This window comes from Rhinichthys klamathensis, unplaced genomic scaffold (assembly GCF_029890125.1).
Source record: "Rhinichthys klamathensis goyatoka isolate OS25496 unplaced genomic scaffold, OSU_Roscu_1.1 h1tg000040l_1, whole genome shotgun sequence".
Classification (NCBI taxonomy): Eukaryota; Metazoa; Chordata; class Actinopteri; order Cypriniformes; family Leuciscidae; genus Rhinichthys; species Rhinichthys klamathensis.
In genome coordinates this window covers 8,050,318-8,075,811 of record NW_026606587.1, presented here as the reverse complement: position 1 = coordinate 8,075,811, position 25,494 = coordinate 8,050,318, and the positions used below count along the sequence as shown (strand labels likewise).

Sequence of the window (25,494 nt, the reverse complement as noted above, 5' to 3'; positions counted from 1 at the left end):
AGACACCAAGATATCAAATCACCCTAAATGGGGTAAACAAATCTTAAACGCCTTGAAAGCTCGATAAAACGAATACTTGCATATATAGTTCTCTTGTGTTGCTGAGTAAAGAAGGCGTGTGTGTGTGTCGTTCCTTCCCTCGGTTCTTCCGGAGCGAGCGTAGTCACAGGAAGTTCAAATGTCCATTGAAAGTAAAGTTCATTTCACTCGCAAGTAGAAATGAACAAAGGAGAATACGAAAAGGGAACACAAAAACTAAAGACAAACAAAAGAAAATAGACCCGAAGAAGTCTGTTGTGTAAGAGAATAACTGAAGACGAAGGATAACTGAAGACCAAAATGAAGAGGGCTGAAGAGAAGAGAGAGGGAAAACAAAGGATAACTGAAGACAAGAATAACTGGCGTTCCGTCCTCTTAAGGACAATGAAGTTCACACCTCCTTTGGGGTGAATGACCAATCACCTTAGAGATGTTTGAGAGGGAAAAATCTTTCTTTGTCCTGTCAAGGCGGCTCATGTCCTGTCAAGGCGGCTCATCTGCATAGTTTATGGCGGCGTTAAAAGTTGTCCTTTCTACTCCAGAAAGCTGGTGCACATAGAATCATAAATTTTTCTATAATCTCCTTGTGGTGAGCAGGATGGCCGAGGGACGTGAGAGAACGTCGCGAGGCCGGTGGTGCGATTGCTAATGAGCAGCACCTGGGAAGCACACCGGTCTCGCATCTCTCACGGAGGAGCGGAAGCATAAAGGAGGAGCGACGGAGTGGATGATCGAGAGAGGAACAGGCCTGCTTTTGTTTGTGTTTTGTTTTATTTTATTTTGGTAGCCAGCAGTCGTCCGTGAGGGGCTGCTGGCAGGTAGTTATATTTTATTTTGGGTAGCCAGCAGTTCCGTGAGGGACTGCTGGCAGGTATTGTGTTTATTTCATTTAAAATAAAGTTTTATTTTGATTCATTTTGATCAAAAAAAAAAAAAAAAAAAAAAAAAATTTGGTCCGGCTCCCACAACGCGCTGCCATCTTGTCCCTCACCAGCTGGGCGATCTCCTCCGCGGTGCCCGGCGGCGACGCTGGATGGCCCTCGTTGGACGCCTCGACGCTGCCCCGCCCCCGGTGGACGGCGACGTTCTCTCACGTCCCTCGGCCATCCTGCTCACCACACTCCTGTATATGACCAACTCAGTTAGACCGATCGGATTAAAACAGTACCAAGAAAGACATGTAAAAAGGATAGGAATACCAAGTTACATTCTAATGCATAATTACAAGCACTTATAGTTCAGTTAATACTACGATAAAATCGTAGATACCCCAATATGACATGGGCAAGCAGGCAAACATACAAACATATCAAATATATCTCAGTAAGGTCTTTAAATGAGGAAGTTAATGAAAGGTCCATGTATGTGTGTGTGAGGTGGCTTCGTAGTCTCTAGGGGTGAATCTGCGTGTGTGGAGCACACAACAGGGGCGGGCTTAGAATTCCTTTGATGCGGCCCAAGTGAGTGGAGAGGAGTCTACGATGTCTCTGGAGAGGATCGCAGAGTCGTAAATGGTGTCAGAAAACAATCTAATCCCAGACATGTTGGCACCGTGCCGGTAATTTAGATTGCAGAGAGTCCTGATTTACATTCATGAGTTCAGAGTGTAAAAGCTTTGGATTTCAGAAGGAATGTGCATTATTTGTGTTCAGATGAACGAAGCATGATTCTTGTTCATACGCTACAAAAGGTAATATTTGAAAAAGCAAAATAGGGGCACTTTAATGTAATTTTATTTCGATTTTGGCTTACAAGGTTTATGAAGGGAAAGATAATTGAAGTAAAACTATTTAAAACTAGCCGCATTCCATGTAGCGCACCTTCCTTTTATTTCCTTCACAGCGGTGTGCATTCGTTTGCAATATAATCATGTAACGTGACTTTCGTAAAATGCAGTCTACTGTGGGACGTGCATAATATTGAAGTTATTAAAAGTGTGAAAGAGATCTCTCACTGTTTCCCACAGAGCATCACAGATTAATTAAAAACGGCTGTGAAATATCGATATTGATAACGGATAATATCACAAAGCAACTATCAGTGCCGATTACTCTGCAAATTATGTACGACTGTCAACCTTAATCACCACAAATTCAAAACACAACACTTAATGCTTTTAAAGACATTTACAGGAATAATTCATCAAAAAATTAAAATGGTCATTTTTAGGAGTAAATTGTTATTTTCTCATATATTTCAATGACTTTATTTTTTCCATAATGCACAAAAAGAGAAAATTAGAATACTATTTTCAATTATCTTCTATGCAATTAAAATAAATGGATGTTTAAAGGGGTCATATAATGCCATTTTTGTACAAGCTAATATGATTCTTTAGGGTCTAAATTAAAAGTTTGTAATATACTTTAATTAAAAATTCTCATTAGTATTGTAAGAAAACACTTATTTTACCTGGTCAAAAACAGCTCTGTTTTCAGCACGCCGTTTCAGTGCATATGACTTTAAATGATCATGAGCTGCGCTCACTCCGCCCCTCTGTTCTGTGCATACGTGGAATTATGAATTATATTGAGAACGTCATACATAGAAAACATGCCGTAATGTACCCTGACTGAGTGTAAACCTTAGACGCATTCATTGTGAAGCGTGCAGCTAGCGATTTGCAAAGATTAATATATTAATATAAAGTTTAATAAAACGTTTCACTTCCGTTCTTCTGGAGGTTCAGCAGGAACACGAATATCTGGTACCAATCCTTTTTAGCAAAGCTTCTTAGCAAATCCAGCTTTATACTGACCCTCGTTTATAAAGCAGTCTGGTGTGTGAAATGATTCGCGCAAACATGAGAGCATTGACGTTGCTCGTGGGGAATATTCCCTTCGAAAACAAAACTCAGCCACTGCGTCTTCAGCGGTTCGGATTCAGGAACATTAAAATGACTGTGTTCGTTATTACACCCAAGAACAGAACACCACAATCGCTTAGACGCCATTCTGCTCATAGACAGTGCTCCAGCATATCAACAATGACCGCGCCGGTCCGGTCCGCGCCGCGCAGACTATGATTGACAGCTCCCTCATGTGCGAGGGCGGGTCTGTGTTGAAACGCTCCTGTCAATCAACAATCGTGGGAGGGGCGTCCGTTTTATTGACGTCACAAAAACGAACGGCTTGATTTGAGGCAGGGGAAAACATATAAGGAGATTAAAACAAAACCACTGGATGGATTTTTATCATTATATGATGTTTGTGTACAGGCACTGCCAACACACATTTCAGTACAATCAACTTGTAAAAGTGCATGTACCATTATATGACCCCTTTAAGTTTTTAAGCTTTGTGTCTGGATGCAAAAGCACCTTAGAAGTATTATAAAGGTAGTTGACTTTTTTTCCATTACTTTCTGAAGTCATATAGCTTTGTTTGAGGAACAGATTGAAATTTAAGTTATTTTCAAATAAAGGTTTAATTGAGCTTTAAGATAAGGATAGGTTTATTAGAAACTTGATATCTTAGAGTATTGCTGATATACTGTATATCACATCACAAAATTTAATGACAGTAGACAACACATTCACATGGTAAATAAAACAACACAAGACATGCTGTTTTGGAGATGCTCTGATCCAGTCATCCAGCGATTCAGATTAAGGCTGCACAATTAATCGCAATGAAACCGCACGCTATTTGGCAAAGACTGATTATTCTATGCGCAGCTTGTCAGTGCAGCACGGCTGATTAGTAAATGCTGCTCCATCTGAACGCCAGAGGGAGTCTCACGCAGACACGCCAAATATGCCCCGCCGCGGAAGTAGATAACACACATCATTTCAGGAAATCCCTATCAGGCATCATACTATCACTGTAGCTGAATAAACAGAAGATTAAAACGCTTTGATTAAACATGACTAATAAACACACGTCTGTCTTATTTTGTGTAAGAAGCCACATCATTTCACAGAAGGATGCTCAACTGTGAGTTTGGAGTAAACACATGTTATTAAATGTTGTCTTTTGTTGGACAGGTGGTTCATAAATGCTTCTCATGTTTGGAAACATGTTTGACGCGTGTTGCTTTTTCAAATGCACGTTATAAGTGACTCAAACTCACAGGGCTTTCAGATGGAGCAGCGTTTACAGAGCCGTACATTGACAAGCTGCACATAAAAAATAATCGCATAACCCCGTCCTTCGGATGAGACGTTAAACCGAGGTCCTGACTCTCTGTGGTCATTAAAAATCCCAGGATGTCCTTCGAAAAAGAGTAGGGGTGTAAAAATAATATAAATAAAATAAAAACCCCGGCATCCTGGCTAAATTTGCCCCTTGGCCTCTGTCCATCATGGCCTCCTAATCATCCCTATATACTAATTGGCTTCATCACTCTGTCTCCTCTCCACCAATAAGCTGGTGTGTGGTGGGCGTTCTAGCGCAATATGGCTGCCATCGCATCATCCAGGTGGATGCTGCACATTGGTGGTGGTTGAGGAGATTCCCCCCTTCCATATGTGAAGCGCTTTGAGGTCCCAGAAAAAGCGCTATATAAATGTAACAAATAATTATTATAATTATTATTATTATTAGCCTTTGCGATTTCACAATCGCGAAAAGCCAAATCGGTTTAAGTGTGATTTCATGTAAATTGTGATTAATCGTGCAGCCCTGTTAACGTGTTATAGCGTTGTTATAGATGTTGTGTGCTTTATTGTGGAATTCCAAATAAGTCTTGCATCTAACATCAAACTGTCAAACAGAAAAACTAATTGGCCGATTCTGATAATTAAAAAAAAAATCCAGATGTTGGCCCTTTTATCCGTTGCTGATATATTGGTTTACCACTATTAGAAACTGCTCTCTGCTGTTGACATCTGTTTTTTTTTTTTTAGGTGGGTGTGACTGTTGCCCAGACCACCATGGAGCCACACCTGTTGGAGTCGTGTGTAAGGGAGATCCTTAATGACATCGCCCCTCGTGCCATGGCCATACTCGAGCCTCTGAAAGTCACCATCACTAACCTGCCAACCAATGCACAGGTAGAAATGCATAAGTGCATGAATGTTTGTTACATATAAGGCATAATATACACAAGTTTTTGAGCCGTTTCCGCTCTACGTCCTAAACTCCTCCCGTCGATGCAATCCACTTCCGTTCTGGCGGGCTGGGTTTGTTTTGCTAGCTAGCTCCGTTGTGCCGACAAAGCACTGATATCGCAGTGACAAATGAAATAACAATTACAACATGAAGAAAAGTGGTTCGGGAACGACGTGTTTGGTAGTTGGTTGCAAACACTCGAGAAAGCACCTGAAACGAGTGGTTAGATAGAGAGTGCTACGACCACAATCCAGCTACGAAGAGGCAATGTCCATGCGCTCCATTGTTTACATTTTTTCGCAAGCCTGATACCGACTCGAAATCAAGGACCTGGCTGAGAGTGCCTTGTGAGGTTTAGAATCTTGCCTTGTGTTCCTGTCTACCAACACCCAGCCGTGATGTTCATTAAATACAGATAAACACAACAAATACTGCATGCATTGTATTTTTTAATATTATATATGAAAATTTTCATAGTGATGTAATTGTGTGGGCTGCTTTTGTATTTTACTTTTTAATACCTGTTAGGATTAAATACGCAATCTTTCTTGTTGAAGTGAATTTCGTTTTGTATAAATTGTATCTTCATTTTAATCAATGTTTCATCAACAAATTGCCTGGATTAATAAATAAGAAGCAAATATAGTAGACAATATAATTAGGACACGGAGGCGCCGGTGCGTGAACTGGAGCGCGTCTCATAAATGAACCGAAAACTGACAGAAAACACTAGTTTATTAATAAACCATTCAAATGCTTTCAGATTGTCCATTGCTTTTTTCATCTATTGCCATGGATTGCACGAAGTAGGAGCAAATCTTGCTGTACGTTATGCTGGGCCACGTCGTCATGTTATCCTCCCAGTTCTGCACTGAATTCTAGTAACGCCATCTCCAGTCAAAGTAGTAGAACCGTGTTCCCAAGCTGCATGTGTGAACGTACAGTAAGGAACATAAGGCCTATCTTTCATGATCGTAGTTCAGTGCAATAATTAAATGAAATGAAATTACATCAAACTTTATTTTCACTCAAACAGTACAGGCACACTGATATTAGAGCCTGACCGATATGGATTTTTGGGGGCCGATACCGAATAAAAAAAGCCAGATACCGATATATCGCCGATATTATTTGTGTGCATATTATAATACAGTAGCAATATTATGTATGTGTATTATAGTACAGTACCAGTCAAAAGTTTGGACACACTTTCCTATTGGTGTGTACAAACTTTTGATGGGTACTGTATATAGAATACACAGTATAAACAGAATAAATATATAAACGTTTTGCAATGATCACTCAAATGTGGTGATCAAACACTTGTGTGACAAAGATATGTAATGGAGACAGGTGAATGATAGAATGAGAATGATACATTTGAGCTGTAACCAAACTAGTTTGCATTGCATGTTATATTATTTTGTTATATATTCTAAATACTGTTGCATAATCTTCATTAACGACTGTCTTTTAATTTAGTCACGTTATATAAAACATAACATATCAATAAATATATCAAAAGTGTCACTGACAAAACCTTATTATTCAATTCAATTCAAATGTATTTGTATAGCGCTTTTCACAATACATATTGTTTCAAAGCAGCTTTACAGAAAGTGCATTTCAGAAATGTACATAGAAAAAATACAGTTAGTTAATCATATATTAATTTAATGTAAAATATTATCTTCTATTTTTAGTCTTAATTCCTCTAATCTCTACCAGTGGAGGAAGAACTCAGATCTTTTTACTATAAATTAATAATATCATAATGAAAACGTTTTTAATTACATATGTACAGTACTTTTATACTATTTTTAAATAAGTAGTAAGCAAAATGTACTAAACGTGAAACATAGTGTTATAATTATATAAATTATTGCTTGTGTTACGTAGCGTTAGGCAGAATGAGCTTCAACACTGTCTACACCGGACACGGCCGTTATTGCTCGCGTCGCAACAGCTGTTTACCCTAGACGCGAAAAAGCGCCCGTTACAAAGCAGAAAGGGGCATCAGTTTACTGTCGGAGATATGTCACTCGCGCAACGCATTTTAATCAATATTTCATCAACCAATTGCCTGGATTTAATACATAAGAAGTAAATATAGCAGACAATATAATCAGGACTTCTCAGCTGCGCACTTTCCCTAGTCATCACAAGCTCACACAATACGTGACAGAGGCTGGTAGCAGAGAAATCAATTCTGTGAATTACACTGCGCAAATCAAAAGTAATAGGCTACTACCAACCGGATGAAGAAGGGTTGGCTCTCAGCAGAACATAAAATATTCATTTTATTTTATTTTTCGTGTTCGCATTTATGAGGAAAAAACAACGGATGTGACAAGCTCTGAAAGCGGCACTAAAAGACTTTAAAACTTTCACAGAGACCTCAAAACAGAAAGCACAAAGCCTTTCATTAAAGTGAATTTCGTTTTGTATTAATTGTATCTTAATTTTAATCAATGTTTCATCAACCAATTGCCTGGATTTAATAAATAAGAAGTAAATACAGGAAAAAGGCACTGGTAGGGTTTCCGGTTTGAACATGGCGACAGCGTAGTGAAGCAGCTCCCCGATAAAAGTTCAGAGTCTGCCCCCTAAACCTAAAGCCTGAGTGTAACATAGATGATTTAAAGAAGACAATATTGGGGGCTTGGGATATGTCAAGAAGGAAAACCAAAAGGAAAGCTGGAAACGTTAAGCAACGCGGGAACGAGGACGGCGAGCAAGTGAAGTTAGCATTTGAGCTAGCGGAGTTGGAGCCGGAGTCAACGGCGGAGCTAACATCCGGAACAACGCAAATACAAGGTAAAATGTCGGATTTGGAGGCAGTCCTATGGGAGATAAGGGAATTTAGGCGTGAGACAGCAGATGGTCTAAACGGCATCAGAGAAGATCTTAGAACGACGAATGTAATGATCGATGAAGCTGAAAGACGAATCGGTGAAACGGAGGAGCGAGTTCTGAGCATTGAGGAAATCACATGTGAGCTCATCAAACTCCACAGAGAGATTGAGGATAAACAAATTGATCAAGAAGGAAGGGCCAGAAGAGAAAACATTCGTTTACATGGAATCAAAGAGGGGGCCGAAAAGGATGCAGAATCAGTGGGGGCTTTTGTGGAAGCTCTACTCAGAGAAAAGCTAGAGTTGCCACCAACGTACCAGCTCAGTCTGGAGCGAGCCCACCGCTCGCTAGGGCCTCCCCCATCCGAAGATGCACCACCAAGATCTATAGTGGCTAAGTTTTCAAGCTACAAATGTAAAGAGGACATTATTAAGAAGGCATGGGAGAAAAAAGGGTTCCCCTTTGAAGGGAGACGGGTGTATGTAGATCACGATTACGCACCTGAAGTGATGGAAAAGAGAAAGGAATACGCCGAAGCAAAGAGAGTGCTGAGAGAAAACAAAATCAGATTTCAAACACCGTTTCCCGCGAAGTTTTTGTGTTTTCTATGAGGGAGATACATGCCTCTATAACTCCGCAGCAGAGGCGACTAGAGACATGGTGGACAGAGGATTTCAAGTGCGTATGGTCAAACCAGCGATAGATCCACTGGAGAGGTCCCAGCGTCGGATGTGGAGCTCCACCCGGGGAACAGGCAGACAGGACCAGGCAGGGACTTCTAATTTGGGATACAAGGAGAAACTACAAGCCTTTAGAAGATCTACGGAGACTGCACAAGAGTAGGCCCATCAAACTACAGTAACCGGCAGTAACGTTATACTACATAGGGGGTTAAGACATTTTCTCCGTATTATGTTTTCAGCGTTGAATAAAAAGGAACTAGGTGAGCAATTTTTCGTTTTTCGTTTTCAGCGGACGATAAGTGAGGATTTATTTTATTTTTATTTTTTCTTCTTGAAGTTGTAATTGGGGAATCTGTGTATAGAAGTGACTGATGGGAAGGACCATAAATGGTCATGAGGGCCCCCTTACTTTCAGGGGATTCCCCTCAGAGCTTGGTGTGAGCTCAGGAAAGGTTGAAGACTGTAAAACCTCAGGTTTGGAAACAGTGAGTTTTGTTTTGTTCTACTGTACATTTTTGTTCACAAAGTTCGTTTTTTGTAGCACAGGGGGTAGAGACATTGATCTTAAACAATAGTGTTTTGGTAAATGACAATACAAAATAGTACATTAAAAGTAGCTTCGTATAATATTAACGGTTTGGGTAGCCCTGTTAAAAGGAACAAGGTAATTAGTAAAATGAAGAAAGAAGAAGTTGGGATACTTTTTTTACAGGAAACCCACTTAACGGATAAAGAGCATGAAAAGTTGAAGAGAATGGGTTATAATCAGGAGTTTTCATCATCTTATAAATCAGGCCGGAGAAGAGGGGTATCAATACTGATATCAGGTAGAATTAGTTTCGAAATGCTGAAGATAATTAAAGATAAAGAGGGCAGGTATGTTTTGGTGATAGGCAGATTGGAAGGGGAATTAGTAACCTTATTAAACATTTATGCCCCTCCAGGATCAGATTGGGAGTTTTATAAACAATTTTTTGATCTGTTGACAACGGAGGCAGTGGGGATGCTAATTGTAGGAGGAGATCTTAATCAGAGACTTAATGCACAGCTAGACTCATCAGGAAAAGCACAGCAGAAAAACTCTATAGGCAAAAAAATTAAGAAGATAATATCATATCTGGGAATTGTGGATATTTGGAGGGAACTAAACCCATCTAAGAGAGATTATACCTATTTTTCTGTACCACATTCGGTGTATTCAAGGATTGACTATTTTTTTATTTATGGAAGAGATAGATACAAAATAGAAAGCTGTGATATTGGAGTGATGGACCTGTCTGATCACTGTCCAATATTTTTAAATATAATGTTGGGGACAGAAAAGAAAAAAACAGTATGGAGGCTGAACTCAAGCCTGCTTAATGGTCAAATGAAGGAGGAAATTGAAAAAGAGATTTGTGAATATGTGGAACAAAATGACAATGGGGAGGTTTCTCCATCAGTACTGTGGGACGCATGCAAAGCAGTTATGAGAGGGAAATTGATAGCAAGATCGGCATTTAGGAAGAGAAAGAAACAAGAAAGGCTTAAAACTCTACAAAGTGATTTGAAAAGATTGGAAAAAGAACATAAAAACAAAGTAGAAGCAAAATTATGGCTGAAATTAAAATGAAAAAGGCAGAGATTAATGAGATTTTCTCACAAGAAATTCAGAAGAAAATGATTTATACTAAACAAAGATATTATGAAGCTGGGAGTAGATCTGCAAAATTACTGGCATATAGGCTTCAAAAACAGGAGACGGGAAGACATGTTTACAAAATTAAAGATCCACAGACGGATTCTGTGGTTTATAAAACAGAAGAAATTCATAAGAGTTTTGAATTTTACTACAGCAGGTTGTACTCCCAGATACATAATGACAATGAATCCCAGGTTGATGAATTTTTAACCCTCTGGGGACCAAGAACGCGCCCGCGCGTTTTGCTGTTTTTTTTTCACATAGCAGCAACATAGACTTAAAATACTCCGTCATTTATGGTCATATAAATAAAATCAATACATGATTATAAACTATAGAGGGTCTTCTTTTTTTGTGTACACTCACATTAACATCAAAACCTTGTGTTTTTTTAAAAATAAATAAAATAAACAGGGTGCGCTTTCAGCTCACTCTGTCTCCGCAAAAATCTTTCTGAAACATGTCTGGAAAATGAACGGAAACTCCGCTAATACTTATCACACAAACATGAAACATACGTCTAAAGAACGCTTTAAATTTCTACTTTTAAATAAAACAATTCACATTTAAAACAAATATTCTCCTGCAATGTAATCTGTCAAAAACTAAAGAGAAGTACAGTTTCTCCTGTCTCAGCTCATTATCGTTAATTTGTTCACACCCACTCGCAGAGCGCGCTATTCATAAGATAATGTGTTGAGGCCATTTGCAAAATAGATAAACGCCCCCAGGCAAATGCTGTAAACACGCAATATTTTTTAGTCAGATTAAGATTCGTCTTGCGCGGCTATGAGGAATAATCCTGGGACATTTACCACAGAAGGGCTGGTTTATTTTCACTTCGAGGAGGAGCAACAGATTCAGCTGAGAAGTGTAAGTGTTTTGTGCTTTGTTCTAATCGCGATATAGAATAACGTTAGTGTCTGTAAACGGACATAGCATATCCTACTGTTTAAATGTGAATTATGTTTCTCTCTCTGTGTGTGTGTGTGTGTGTGTGTGTGTGTGTGTGTGTGTGTGTGTGTGTGTGTGTGTGTGTGTGTGTGTGTGTGTGTGTGTGTGTGTGTGTGTGTGTGTGTGTGTGTGTGTGTGTGTGTGTGTGTGTGTGTGTGTGTGTGTCTGTGTGTGTGTGTGTGTGTGTGTGTCTGTGTGTGTGTGTGTGTGAATGAATGAATGCACAGATACGCACTGTTACAGACGAAATAAAAGAACATTTCTTTGACTAGTTTTGGATAAAGTTTTTCAAATCAAATAAGCTTCAAAATAAAGACATCAAATAAGCTTATGTTTTGTCAATAAACTAATCAACTAAGATGTTTGTTCCAATGCAAGCTATATCAAAATAATGAATCCTCAACTTTGAAATATGTATGATCAAACTAAGACATTTATGGAAAAAGACTATTTTCTTTTCAAGATGTTTCCAACTCTAACTTTGAACTGAAATAAAACCATGTCTATATGGTGAAGGGTGTGTGATAGAAGTGTCCAGAGTATGCACCCTGTATTTTAAAGAAGAACATTTAATTATTTGCGATACATTATTCATTCACAAAGAATTCAGGGACATTATTCATTTCCCTAAAGGTTAGAGAGTTCCTCATTTTTTAAATTAAGGCATTAAGATTTTTTATTCCTCTTCTTAGTCAACTTTAGCATGGGTGTTTTCACTTATTCTAAGCAGTGTGTGTGTGTGTGTGTGTATATACACTACCGTTCAAAAGTTTGGGGTCAGTGAGAATTTTTTTTTTTTTTTTTGGAGGAAAGAAATCAATACTTTTATTTATCAAGGAATAATTAATTTGATCGAAAGTGACAGTAAAGACATTTAAAATGTTACAAAAGTCTTTTGAACTTCCTATTCATCAAAGAATCCTAAAAAAAAAAAAAAAAAAAAACTGTACAACTGACAGACCAACAACTGTTTCAACATTGATAATAATAATAAATGTTTCTTGAGCATCAAATCCTCATATTATACTGATTTGTGAAGGATCATTTGACACTGAAGACACTGACACTGGTGATGCTGAAAATTCAGCTTTGATCACAGGAATAAATTACACTTTACTATATATTCACACAGAAAACAGCTGATTTACACTGGAATAATATTTAATACTATAACCGATTTTTGTTGTATTTTTAATCAAATAAGCGCAGCCATGGTTAGCAGAAGAGAATTCTTTTAAAAGTATTTAAAATCGTACCGACCCCAAACTTTTGAACGGTAGTGTATATATAATTAAAAAGCAATTTTAACCAGAAACCAGTCCTTTGTTGTGTATCTTTGGATTATGTTGTGTTGTAAATAAATCCAAACAATCTAAAAGCCATTCTTTTTTAAATCTCCTCATTCTTTGTGCAAGGCTCCTCATAAGGGCCTGATAGCACCTAATAGGGCCATTATGGGAGGGTCTTTGTCTTTCTCAGGTGTGAAATGCCATACATATTAATGAGAGATCACGCCTCCTCGCATAAAGCTTTCTCACACTAAACACGTCATACACATTATAAAAGACTTTATTGACTTCTCTGAATGAGTAGTCAGGATGATTCTCACATAGTTTTGGAGCAAATATTCTAGGCTATGTGATACAATTTTCAAAAGTCTTGTGAATAAATAATCAATATGTGTTTTGTGGCCTTATTTCAGAAACTTTTATTTTTAAGTTTTTCAATAACCATGCATAAATAATATTCTCTCAAAAATACAAACATGTACATACATGTTGCTCAAATATTATGGTAGCCCCGTTTGTGCTATATAGAGTGAATTTACACCGTTGCCATTAACATGTTTATAAATAACTGAAAAAAGCACAAATGTCAGTGCATGTCAAAACATCCCAAGGGCCTTAAAAAACCCTTGGTCCCCAGAGGGTTAAACAGATTAAATTTACCACAAATAACAGAAGAGCAAAATAATTCTTTGGTGTCAGAAATAACGGCAGAAGAAATAAACTTAGCAATTTCTAAACTCAAAAATAATAAAAGCCCTGGTGCAGACGGATATATTTCTGAATGGTATAAAATGTTTAGAAAAACTTTAATTCCACTATTACACAAGACTTTTAATTGGATATTAAAAGGGGGAGCTATTCCTGATTCATGGAGGGAAGCAATCATATCAGTAATCGCTAAGGAGGGCAAAGATAAAACCAACTGTTCAAATTATAGGCCTATAAGTGTGCTCAATATAGATTATAGATTATTCACAGCAATTCTAGCACGGCGCTTTGAAAAGGTTTTACCTGATATTATAAGTTTAGATCAAACTGGATTCATAAAACATAGACAAACCAATGACAATATCCGCAGAACGTTGCATATTATGCAACATATTAATGATAAGAAGCTAGAAGCCTTAATAATGGGAATGGATGCAGAAAAAGCATTCGATTCCGTAAGGTGGGATTTCTTATTCCGGGTAATGAGGAGGTTTAACTTTCATGAAAGGTGCATTGAGACCATTCGGGCTATGTACACAGGTCCTATAGCAAGGATCAAGGTCAACGGTAGCTTATCTAACATCATTAAGTTAGAAAGGGGCTGCCGTCAGGGATGTTCAGTAAGCCCCTTGCTATTTGCCGTTTTTCTGGAGCCGCTAAGCCAGTGGATAAAACAAAATAATAGCATCAAAGGTATTGTAATGGCAGGGTTAGAACAGAAAATAGCTTTGTTTGCGGATGATGTCCTGATTTATCTGGAGAATCCCGATTCATCCTTGCCTATATTGATGGATTCATTTAAGGATTATGGTATGCTGTCAGGGTATACAGTTAATGTCCAAAAAACTCAAGTCATAACCTTCAACTATGAACCAAATCAAGTTATAAGACAGAGTATCAATGTTAATTGGAATATGACGTCTATGAAGTACTTGGGTATTAATCTACCAAAAGAGTTGGGAAAATTGAAATCCTCAAACTACGATCAAATAATATCAAAGATTAAAATGGACTTGGGAAGATGGAATTTAATACCGTACTTGAGTTTGGTATCAAGAGTGGAAGTGATTAAGATGAACGTTTTACCCCGGCTGCTATACCTATTTCAAAATCTTCCAATTGAGATGTCAGGAAAAGAATTTAATGAGTTGGACAAAATTATATCTAGGTATATATGGCAGGGTGCTAAGCCAAGAATAAAATATAGAACATTACAATTACCTAAGGGGAGCGGGGGTCTAGCTTTACCTTGTCTAAAAAGTTATTTTCAGACGGCGCAGTTGAGGGTTTTGATTCATTTGTGTGATTCAGAATATTCTGCAAAATGGAAAGACATTGAGGGAAAACTAATTGAGGGGCTCCCGATACAAGCTTTTCTATGTGATGAAACACTGAGGTCTCATCTGAAACTAAAAATAAATCCATGGTTGGGGGTATCGGTTAAAATTTGGTCTAAAATTGTGAAGAAATACAATTTAACGGGTCATTGTAGGTTTTTGAGGTGGATCGCATATGATATAGATTTTACACCCAATAAATTGGATGGCAGGTTTAAATTGTGGAATAATGGCCCAAAAATGTATTGGGAGGTTATCAAAAATCTAACTGTAATGAGTTTTTAGAAAATGAAGGAGGTCTATGGTCTCCAGAAGCAAGACTTTCATAGATATCTACAGCTACGTCATTACTTGGGAGAAGAATTAAAAAAAGTTAATCTTGGTTCAACATGGCCAGGGATCATAAAAATAATGATGGAAGCATATAGGTCACAGATAGAACGGAAAGATATTTCTAAACTGTACAAGATTCTGGAGGACTTGAAAGCAGACAACACAGTATATGTAAAAGAAAGATGGGAGAGGGAGGCGAACATAGTGTTGTCAGGAGAGAATTGGGGGGAAATAAATAAATATCATTGGAAAACCACAAATTCCTCATTCTGGAGGGAATATGGATGGAAAAATACACTAAGGTTTTTTGCGACCCCAGCACAGAGAAAACATGGCGATACTAAATGTTGGAGATCCTGTGGTGAAACTAAAGCAAATCACTTCCATATCTTTTGGGGTTGCTCCCATATAACACAATACTGGACACAATTAAAAGTGGTAATTGATGAGGTGATAGAAACGAAAATACCAATCAGCTTTGAAATTATGTATCTTGGGATAGCTGAGACTCTAAAATTAAAAAGAAAGGACGATTATAAATTGCTTCGAATTATGCTGTTGGCAAGTAGGAAAGCAATAACCAGAAGATGGCGAAGTGATTTGGTGCCTAAAGTGGAAGAATGGGTAGATGTAATGCTAAGCATTTATAAGATGGAAAAGCTAACTGCGTCATTAAGATTGGAAGTCGATAAATTTAACAATATCTGGAAAGGATGGATTAAATATATTAGGCAACATAGAACGGATTTTGTTTAGAGACTTGTGGTAAGGTCTGAATGTTTTATGAATACCTCTTTAATGTACTATGTAGAAGGATGAAGAAAGCAAATTTACTATGCAAGGATTGTCACGGAGAGTAACACATACCACACCCCAGTTCTAAGCTACAATTTTATTTTATTTTTTGTTTTAGTTTTATGTTTATGTTTGGTTTATGTTTCAAAAAACGAATGTCTTATCATTAAGGGAATTCAAGGAAAAACAAGTTTTGACTGTATTTAAATATTGTCAATGTTTGCCTTGTTGTTCTGTAAAATTCATATTGTGAAAAGACAATAAAATATAAATGAAAAAAAAAGAAGTAAATACAGGTCCTTCTCAAACAATTAGCATATTGTGATAAAGTTCATTATTTTCCATAATGTAATGATAAAAATTAAACTTTCATATATTTTAGATTCATTGCACACCAACTGAAATATTTCAGGTCTTTTATTGTTTTAATACTGATGATTTTGGCATACAGTTCATGAAAACCCAAAATTCCTATCTCAAAAAATTAGCATATTTCATCCGACCAATAAAAGAAGTGTTTTTAATACAAAAAAAGTCAACAAAAAAAGTCAACCTTCAAATAATTATGTTCAGTTATGCACTCAATACTTGGTCGGGAATCCTTTTGCAGAAATGACTGCTTTAATGCGGCGTGGCATGGAGGCAATCAGCCTGTGGCACTGCTGAGGTGTTATGGAGGCCCAGGATGCTTCGATAGCAGCCTTAAGCTCATCCAGAGTGTTGGGTCTTGCGTCTCTCAACTTTCTCTTCACAATATCCCACAGATTCTCTATGGGGTTCAGGTCAGGAGAGTTGGCAGGCCAATTGAGCACAGTAATACCATGGTCAGTAAACCATTTACCAGTGGTTTTGGCACTGTGAGCAGGTGCCAGGTCGTGCTGAAAAATGAAATCTTCATCTCCATAAAGCTTTTCAGCAGATGGAAGTATGAAGTGCTCCAAAATCTCCTGATAGCTAGCTGCATTGACCCTGCCCTTGATAAAACACAGTGGACCAACACCAGCAGCTGACATGGCACCCCAGACCATCACTGACTGTGGGTACTTGACACTGGACTTCAGGCATTTTGGCATTTCCTTCTCCCCAGTCTTCCTCCAGACTCTGGCACCTTGATTTCCGAATGACATGCAAAACTGAGCAACAGTCCAGTGCTGCTTCTCTGTAGCCCAAGTCAGGCGCTTCTGCCGCTGTTTCTGCTTCAAAAGTGGCTTGACCTGGGGAATGCGGCACCTGTAGCCCATATTTTCTGCACACGCCTGTGCACGGTGGCTCTGGATGTTTCTACTCCAGACTCAGTCCACTGCTTCCGCAGGTCCCCCAAGGTCTGGAATCGGTCCTTCTCCACAATCTTCCTCAGGGTCCGGTCACCTCTTCTCGTTGTGCAGCGTTTTTTGCCACACTTTTTCCTTCCCACAGACTTCCCATTGAGGTGCCTTGATACAGCACACTGGGAACAGCCTATTTGTTCAGAAATTTCTTTGTCTTACCCTCTTGCTTGAGGGTGTCAATGATGGCCTTCTGGACAGCAGTCAGGTCGGCAGTCTTACCCATGATTGCGGTTTTGAGTAATGAAACAGGCTGGGAGTTTTTAAAAGCCTCAGGAATCTTTTGCAGGTGTTTAGAGTTAATTAGTTGATTCAGATTATTAGGTTAATTGCTCATTTAGAGACCCTTTTCATGATATGCTAATTTTTTTAGATAAGAATTTAGGGTTTTCATGAGCTGTATGCCAAAATCATCAGTTTTAAAACAATAAAAGACCTGAAATATTTCAGTTGGTGTGCAATGAATCTAAAATATATGAAAGTTTAATTTTTATCATTACATTATGGAAAATAATGAACTTTATCACAATATGCTAATTTTTTGAGAAGGACCTGTATAGCAGACAATAGATAATCTCGACACGGAGGCGCCGGCGCGTGAACTGCAACTCGTCTCATAAATTAACCAAAACTCAGCAGAAATATATCTATATTGAAATGTCTACTTTTAAACAGAACAATTCAAAACGAAAGACAGACTGCTCTCTGCTGTAATCCGTATGAAATGTGCATTTCTCTCTGGCGTGTTCACTGAAGATCGTGAGTCAGCGTCGTCAACTTTGCAGCGACACTGACTGAAAACACTTGTTTATTAATAAAAAATTTAAATGTCTCCTTGCTATATTTGATGTATTCACTTTTGCCAGTTCTTTGTGACAGCTTTTTTGTGCTTTATTGGCAGCGCCACCCTTACATGAATCACCGCACCAGTATTTTTTTAAATATTAATTTGTCGGCCATTATAAAGGCCGATACCGATAGTTAGGAAAATGCCTAATATCGGCCGATAATATCGGTGCGCCGATATATCGGTCGGGCTCTAACTGATATATTGCACAGCATAAAGAGATAATGTAAATTGTGCATTATGTAAACAATGGACATCTGTTGGCATGACCTAAATAAGGCTAGGCTCTACATTTGCTTTCAGATAAACAAAACGATCATGTTTGTATGGCATGACACAACCGACTTTGTTGCTGTGCAGATATTGATATGCCTCGGAGGCTTTCAGATTGTCCATTGCTTTTACATCTATTGCCATGGACTGCACGAAGTAGGAGCAAATCTTGCTGTACATTATGCTGGGCCCATCGTCATGTTATCCTCCCAGGTCTGCACTGAATTCGGGTGGGGGATAGTAACGCCATCTCCAGTCAAAGTAGTAGAACCGTGTTCCCAAGCTGCATCTTAATCGCTGTGTTTACACCGGCAGACGCTGTGCAAACCACTTCCAGCGGAAATTAAGTGCATTTGTGTTATGGCGCCGCCCAGGATATGGCGCGTAAACTTGTGTATACAGCTAGCCAGTCATAATTACAAAAAAAAACACAAGCTGACACAAGCTTTTCTCGCTAATTACAGCCAGTCGGTCATTATCGCACAATAAAAATGAAGTTTTAGCATACTGAAGAGGGTTATATCGCGGTAATGATTTGCACAGATTACAATCCTGAAAATCCTTCCATTCGCCACCGGAGGTCTCTCTCAGCTGAGTATTAGCAAAGACTAGTATAACACAAGACGCATCACTCATGTTGTTTTGAATGGGGAAAAGTGTAATGCTCAATATGGTGGAAAATACCATAAATCCCGCCTTCTAAATAAGAGCCAGTGGCCGATTGGTAAAGTCAGGGGCGGACTGGCCATCTGGCAGACCGGGCACTTTCCCGGTGGGCCGACGTGCTTTTTGGTCAGATACATTTAAAAAAAAAAAATAATAATCTTTTTTTCTAAATGGCCCATAAAACTTGTACATCGGCAGCCCATTCGTTATGTTTTGTTTTGCTTAATTCGCGGCGCTGGGGTCTTTGTGCCGGTGTAATGCATTGATCAAAAAAAGTCAGCGTAGGTTTTTTTTTTTCACAGACTAGACCATGAACCACGTAGATCAGTGGCCCATTGGTTATTTTATTGATTGACAAAGGGCTGGCCCAATCACATCTTTAAACACCTCCCCCTTTGGGCTCTATGCGCGCGTGCAGTGTCAGTGTGTATCTGTCAAAATAGTCAGAGAGATGGAGAAGAAACGCAAGGAATGGGCAGAGAAATAGCATGAAAAAAAGAAACAGGCCCTTCAAGCAGACGCTGTAAAATGTGTCAAAATAACAGATGTTTTCAGCAGCAGCAGGACCTTCATCAGCTCCCGTGGCTGATGATGATAGTGAGGAGGATCAGGAGAGAGATGAGTGAGTGTAGAGTCCGCGGTAAGCAGAACTACTTTCAAAACACTTGGGCTGTCATGAGTGTAGGAAGGAACCCATTACCCAGTTACGAATTATTTCCACATCTGCATAGTTGACACATTTTACTAGAATTGTAATGGGTCGTGTTTGTAAACCATGTTTTCCGCCAAAATAAAAGCTTGATGCAGTTTCCGTCAAAATAAAAGATCATGTGTTTCTCTTTCAAATATAGAAACTAGTACAAAAATAATTTCCTTTATTTTTCAGTGCATTTGTTTTACAACATATGGCTATTACTGTCATGGGATTAATATTATAACTAATATTACCGTATATACCCGAATATAAGACAACCCCGAATATAAGACGACCCTGAATATAAAACGACCCCCCCATTTTCCAGACTTATTTTTGGGAAAAAATAGATTTTTGTGGAAAGAATCTGGTTTTCAACAGAAAATAATTTTAAGAGCAAATTTCCGAGGCGTTGTCCCAAATGCCTCGCATCACCTGTGCCTCGTGTAGAGGCCCGCTCGTCGGCGGAGACCGGCAAATCCTATGCGCTTCCTGCTTGGGCCGTGACCACGCGGAGGCCGCACTCACCAAGGGCGGCTGCCCTGAGTGTGACGGGATGGATTTAACCACCCTGCGGAATCGTCTGCCGGTTTTCGACGACGATCCGGCTCCCGCTCTCTCTCTCTCTCCCTCTGCTCGAGCCGCGCAAGAAAAAGCGCCGTTCTCTTACGAGAGGTTCTCTCGTATTGCGTAAGCTAGCTTACGCTGCGGGAAAGATTCATCTTTTCTGAGAAATTGAAGCCAAAAATTATCCTATAATTTTGTATCCATTGTCAACGCAGTTCAGCTGCAGCAGACCATGAGCAGGCTAGCTAGCAGCTCATTGGCTCGCTCACAGGGAACTGCTTAAGCCTATGAGGAGACACGAATGAACTCTCGGCCAATGAGAGTCTGACCTGCTCTCATTGCGTCAGAGCCCGCCAAAACGGGCGTGGCCAGAGAGTATAAATTCGCCTCTCAGGCTGCAAACTCTGATTTTCATCTCTTCAGCGAGGCTACACGCATCTGCTGATCCTGAGAGAAGCCGCCGTCGTTGAAAAGGCACCTTCTAGCGAGCATCTGGGAGACTGAGGAAGCCGGCCGACTTCGCCACCTTCAGCCGTCCTGCAAGCTAGCGCCATCCGACGACGTATCCTTTACAATTGTATTTTGTTTGTGTACCTTCACAAAAGAGCAGCGAGCGTCTTTTTTAAGATGCCTCGCACACCTGCGGCTCATGCCGCGTCCCTCTCAGCGCCAGAGCCCGCCTTCTTCTGCGCTCTCTGCCTGGGACTGGAACACGCAGAGCTTTCTCTCGCCGACGGCGGATGTTTCCTCTGCGAATGGGCTTCTGTTGTCGACCCTGCGGGCTCGACTCGAAGCGTTACGCCGCCTCCCCCTCTCACCGCCTACGAGCGCTGAATGGGGGACGAGCCGCTTACAGCTGTGCCAACGGCGGCTAGCTTTCTTTACTTTACAAGAGAGCTAGCCCGGCCCCATGCATACGCGTCACCGGCAAGTGGGTTTATAGTGCGTTAGTTCCGTCGAGGCCGAACTAGTCGCTGCTATCACGCCCTCTTATCTGCTCGCGCTATTAAGCCTGTGTCTTCCCCCTAGCTCAGTGGTGGAACACAAAGCTTTTCGCGCCAGAGACCCGTGTTCGATTCCGGCTCTCGCAGATAACTTTTTTATGCAGCTCTGAGCTCTCGGCTAGCTTTCTTACGTTACAGAAAGCGGCCGCGCTCTCCCGCCTGCATATAACGCCGCTACATAAAGCGTTTATAGTGTATCAGTTCCGCTGAGGCCGAACCTGTTTCTGCTATCACGCCCTCTTATCTGCTCGCGCTGTTATGTTTGTGTCTTTACCCCTGGCTCAGTGGTGGAACACAAAGCTTTTCGCGCCAGAGATCCGTGTTCGATTCCGGCTCTCGCAGATAATCTTTATGCAGCTCTGAGCTCGCGCCCAGCTCTCTTACGTGACAGAAAGCGGCCGCGCTCTCCCGCGCTCATGAGAAACGTTCTCATTTCCGAGCATAAAGCTGGACAAATGGGTTATAGTGTGTTAGTTCCACCGAGGCAAACCTGTTACTGCTATCACGCCCTCTTATCTGCTCGCGCTACTGTGCTTGTGTCATTACCCCTGTGGCTCAGTGGTGTATCACAAAGCTTTTCGCGCCAGAGACCCGCGTTCGATTCCGGCTCTCGCAGATAATTTTTATGCCGCGCGCATCACAAGTCCAGCCTCTGCAGGCTAAAAATAGTCTCGTGCCCGCTTGCAGCGCTCACGTTTCTAACACGCACTTGCACGCGACGCGCGTCACAAGTGCAGCCGATTTCAGGCTATATATATATCCCGCTGCAGGCCGCTCACGTGACCAGCCTCAGCTGAGAAAAGGACGGCTATTTCTCGCCATGGCTGAACCGCCATCAAGGTTTCGCCCTCTGTCAGTCCCCGTTCACACGGCTACTGCAGCAGTGTACACCGCCATCAACAAGCCGGTCTCTTTTCCCGCTTGCATGTGCACAAACGCCGTTTTCACCGCGACCCAGAGAAATCTAAAAAAGTGCATAAAAGCCTCTTGTGTAGAAAATGTGCCCACAACACTGTGTTCACTCATACACAAAGCACTGCATGTGCACAAACACCGTTTTCACGGCGACCCAGAGGTATCTCAAAAAGAGCATAAAAACCTCTTGTGTTGAAAATGTGCCCACAACACTGTGTTCACTCATACACAAAGCACTGCATGTGCACAAACACCGTTTTCACGGCGACCCAGAGATATCTCAAAAAGAGCATAAAAGCCTCACGTGTAGAAAATGTGCCCACAACACTGTGTTCACTCATACACAAAAGCATTTCAGTTCCCGTGTGTCTCACAGAGCCCACTCTCATAAAGCGGTTCCAACCCGCTCGAGTTTAAGAGTGCATAAGCGCGCCCACGAGCCCGTGTGCGCGTCCCACCTCTGCTCACTCTGTTACACGGCCCTTAAACTCCTCTCTGAGTGTAAGTCCCGCTGTCATAAACACTATGAGCGCGCCCGCGCGGCCCGCTGTGTGCAGCAACGGGGACCATGTAGCCACTCACCCCTTAGCGTTACGCTTCAAAGCGTGGGAAGCTATTCCGGGAATTTCCCAGTGGGTGCTAAACACAATAAGGCTAGGCTATCGCTTACAGTTTCACCGCCGCCCTCCACGTTTCCGAGCGCGGCTAGAAACTATTGTGAACCCAGAAGCAGTGACTCTGCTCCGTTCAGAGATAGCAAAACTATTGTGCAAAAGGGCTATAGAGAGAGTTCCTCTATCTATGAGCGAGTCAGGGTTTTACGGCCGTTATTTTCTGGTTCCAAAGAAAGACGGCGGCCTCAGACCAATCTTAGACCTCAGATTTCTGAACAAAGTTCTTATGAAGAGACCATTCAAAATGCTCACTATCAGAAAACTCCTCGCGCATGTGCGCCAGGGGGACTGGTTCATTTCACTAGATCTGAAAGATGCTTATTTTCAGATTCCGATAAATCCCCTTCACAGGCCATTCTTACGTTTCGCCTTCGAAGGCCAGGTTTATCAATACACCGTCCTTCCGTTCGGCCTATCCCTAGCACCCCGCACGTTTACGAAGTGCATGGATGCGGCGCTCGCCCCCCTGCGGAGTCAGGGGCTGCGAATACTGAACTATTTGGACGACTGGCTGATTTTGGCACAATCACAGAGAGAGCTACTGTCTCATCGTACAGTTCTCCTCGACCATCTGAAAAGTTTGGGCCTCTCTGTCAACTGGACAAAGAGCGCACTTCAACCCAGTCAGACTATCTCCTTCTTGGGTATAGAGCTAGACTCGGTCTCGATGACGGCTCGTCTGTCTACACAGCGCGCGCGCCGTGTTCAGCGTCTCGCCGCATCCTTTCAGTTGAACAGACTCACACCTCTGAAAACTTTTCAGAAGGCGCTGGGTTACATGGCCTCAGCCTCCGCAGTGCTCCAGCTGGGGTTACTGCGCATGCGCCCGCTTCAGTTCTGGTTGAAGAGCCGTGTGTCTCACCGCGCGTGGACCACGGGCCGCCAGCCTGATAAAGGTAACGCAGACCTGTATCACAGCTCTGCAGCCATGGACCATGACAGAATGGTTTCAGCGGGGCGTTTCCATGGGGACCTTTTCTCGCCGAAAAGTCATTTCGACAGACGCATCCAACACAGGTTGGGGTGCGGTCTGCGAGGGCTCACCGGCCTTCGGCCCCTGGTCAGCTCAGGAGAGTCTCCTCCACATAAACTGTTTGGAGATGCTGGCGGTCGAGAACGCGCTCGCGCGCTTTCTGCCGCGCATTCACGGTCACCATGTGCTGATCCGTTCGGACAATATGGCCGTGGTCTCCTATCTAAACCGTCAGGGCGGAGTCAGATCCAGAAATCTCTTCCGGCTGACAGAACGCATCCTAGTTTGGTCCCAGTGTCACCTGCTCTCGCTCAGAGCGACGCACGTGCCGGGCCATCTGAACGACGGTCCAGACAGTCTGTCCAGGAACCCCATTCCCCCCGGGGAATGGTCCCTGCACACTCTTACAGTCCAAAAGCTGTGGCGAATATTCGGCAGAGCAGAGGTGGACCTCTTCGCCTCAGAAGAAAACACCCACTGCCCAATATTTTTCTCAAAAGGCGAGGACGCGCTAGCCCAGACCTGGCCCAGCCGCCCGCTTTATGCATTCCCTCCGGTTTCTCTGCTACCGCAGGTGCTTCAGAGAATCAGGGAAACACGCCACTCGGTGCTCCTCATAGCTCCGCGTTGGGAGGGTCAGACTTGGTTTCCGGAGCTCACTCAGCTGTCACAGACAGCCCCGTGGCCCAATCCAGTCAGAACAGATCTCCTCTCCCAAGCTCGCGGCACGATCTGGCATCCCCACCCAGAGCGCTGGGCGCTTCATGCGTGGGTGATCAACGACTACCCGTTGCTTTGCCAGAGGGAGTTCTAAACACGATCATGCAGGCTAGAGCGGCTTCTACTAGAAGGCTCTATGCGTCTAAATGGTCTGTGTTCTCTAAGTGGTGCACCGACAGAAGCGTGGACCCACGGTCATGCGAGGTTCCTTCCTTGCTAAGTTTTCTCCAAGAGATGCTGGACAAGGGCAGGTCCCCGTCCACTCTCAAGGTGTATGTGGCAGCCGTCGCGGCGTTCGCTGAACCCCGGCGCGGCCAGTCACTGGGCAAAGATGGCTTAGTCATCCGCTTCCTCAGGGGAGCTAGAAGGATGAACCCCTCACGCCCCCCTTCGGTGCCGATTTGGGACCTTTCCATAGTTCTCGAAGCTATGAAAGCCCCCCCATTCGAACCGTTAAACACCGTGGACCTCAAATACCTTTCGCTCAAAACCATTTTTCTGCTCGCGCTCGCGTCAGTGAAGCGTGTGGGAGACCTTCACACGCTGTCCAGTAGCGCTTCCTGTCTGGAGTTTGGGCCCAATGACTCCTTAGTCGTTCTCAAACCTAGAGATGGTTATGTCCCAAAAGCGATTGGTACCCCGTTCAGGGCACAAGTTATTTCCCTATCGGCTCTGCCTGCATCCGATAGCGAATCTGACTCTAATCTCCTGTGTCCGGTCAGGGCCCTGAGATTATACTTTACTCGCACTGCTCCGGTCAGACGAGCTGAGCAGCTTTTTGTTTCGTTCGGTGGACGCACCAAAGGGTTGGCCGCCTCGAAACAGACTCTGTCCAGATGGATAGTTGATGCCATTGCAGCCGCATACGCGTCAAAAGACCTGCCATGCCCTCTGGGCATCAGGGCCCATTCCACTAGAGGCATGGCCTCATCGTGGGCGTGGTCCAGCGGAATTTCCATTCATGATATTTGTGTGGCAGCGGGATGGGCTTCCCCCTCCACCTTTGTCAGATTTTACAATCTGGAAGTTCCCGCCTTGCAGGCTAAACTACTAGCAGTCTAGTATGTTACAGCTCTTCTGGTTGAGCTGCACTATAGGGAGTTATTCACT

The 25,494-nt window shown here is 41.9% G+C and overlaps 1 protein-coding gene across 1 annotated transcript in view; it reads left to right on the top strand.

The window, feature by feature from the left end:
* Window positions 1-25,494, top strand: part of qars1 (glutaminyl-tRNA synthetase 1) — an 81,003-nt gene that overhangs the window by 51,124 nt on the left and 4,385 nt on the right. The window contains exon 17 of the mRNA XM_056246741.1: window positions 4,886-5,032. Coding sequence (XP_056102716.1) covers window positions 4,886-5,032 — 147 coding nt within the window. The remainder of the gene's footprint in view (window positions 1-4,885; window positions 5,033-25,494) is intronic.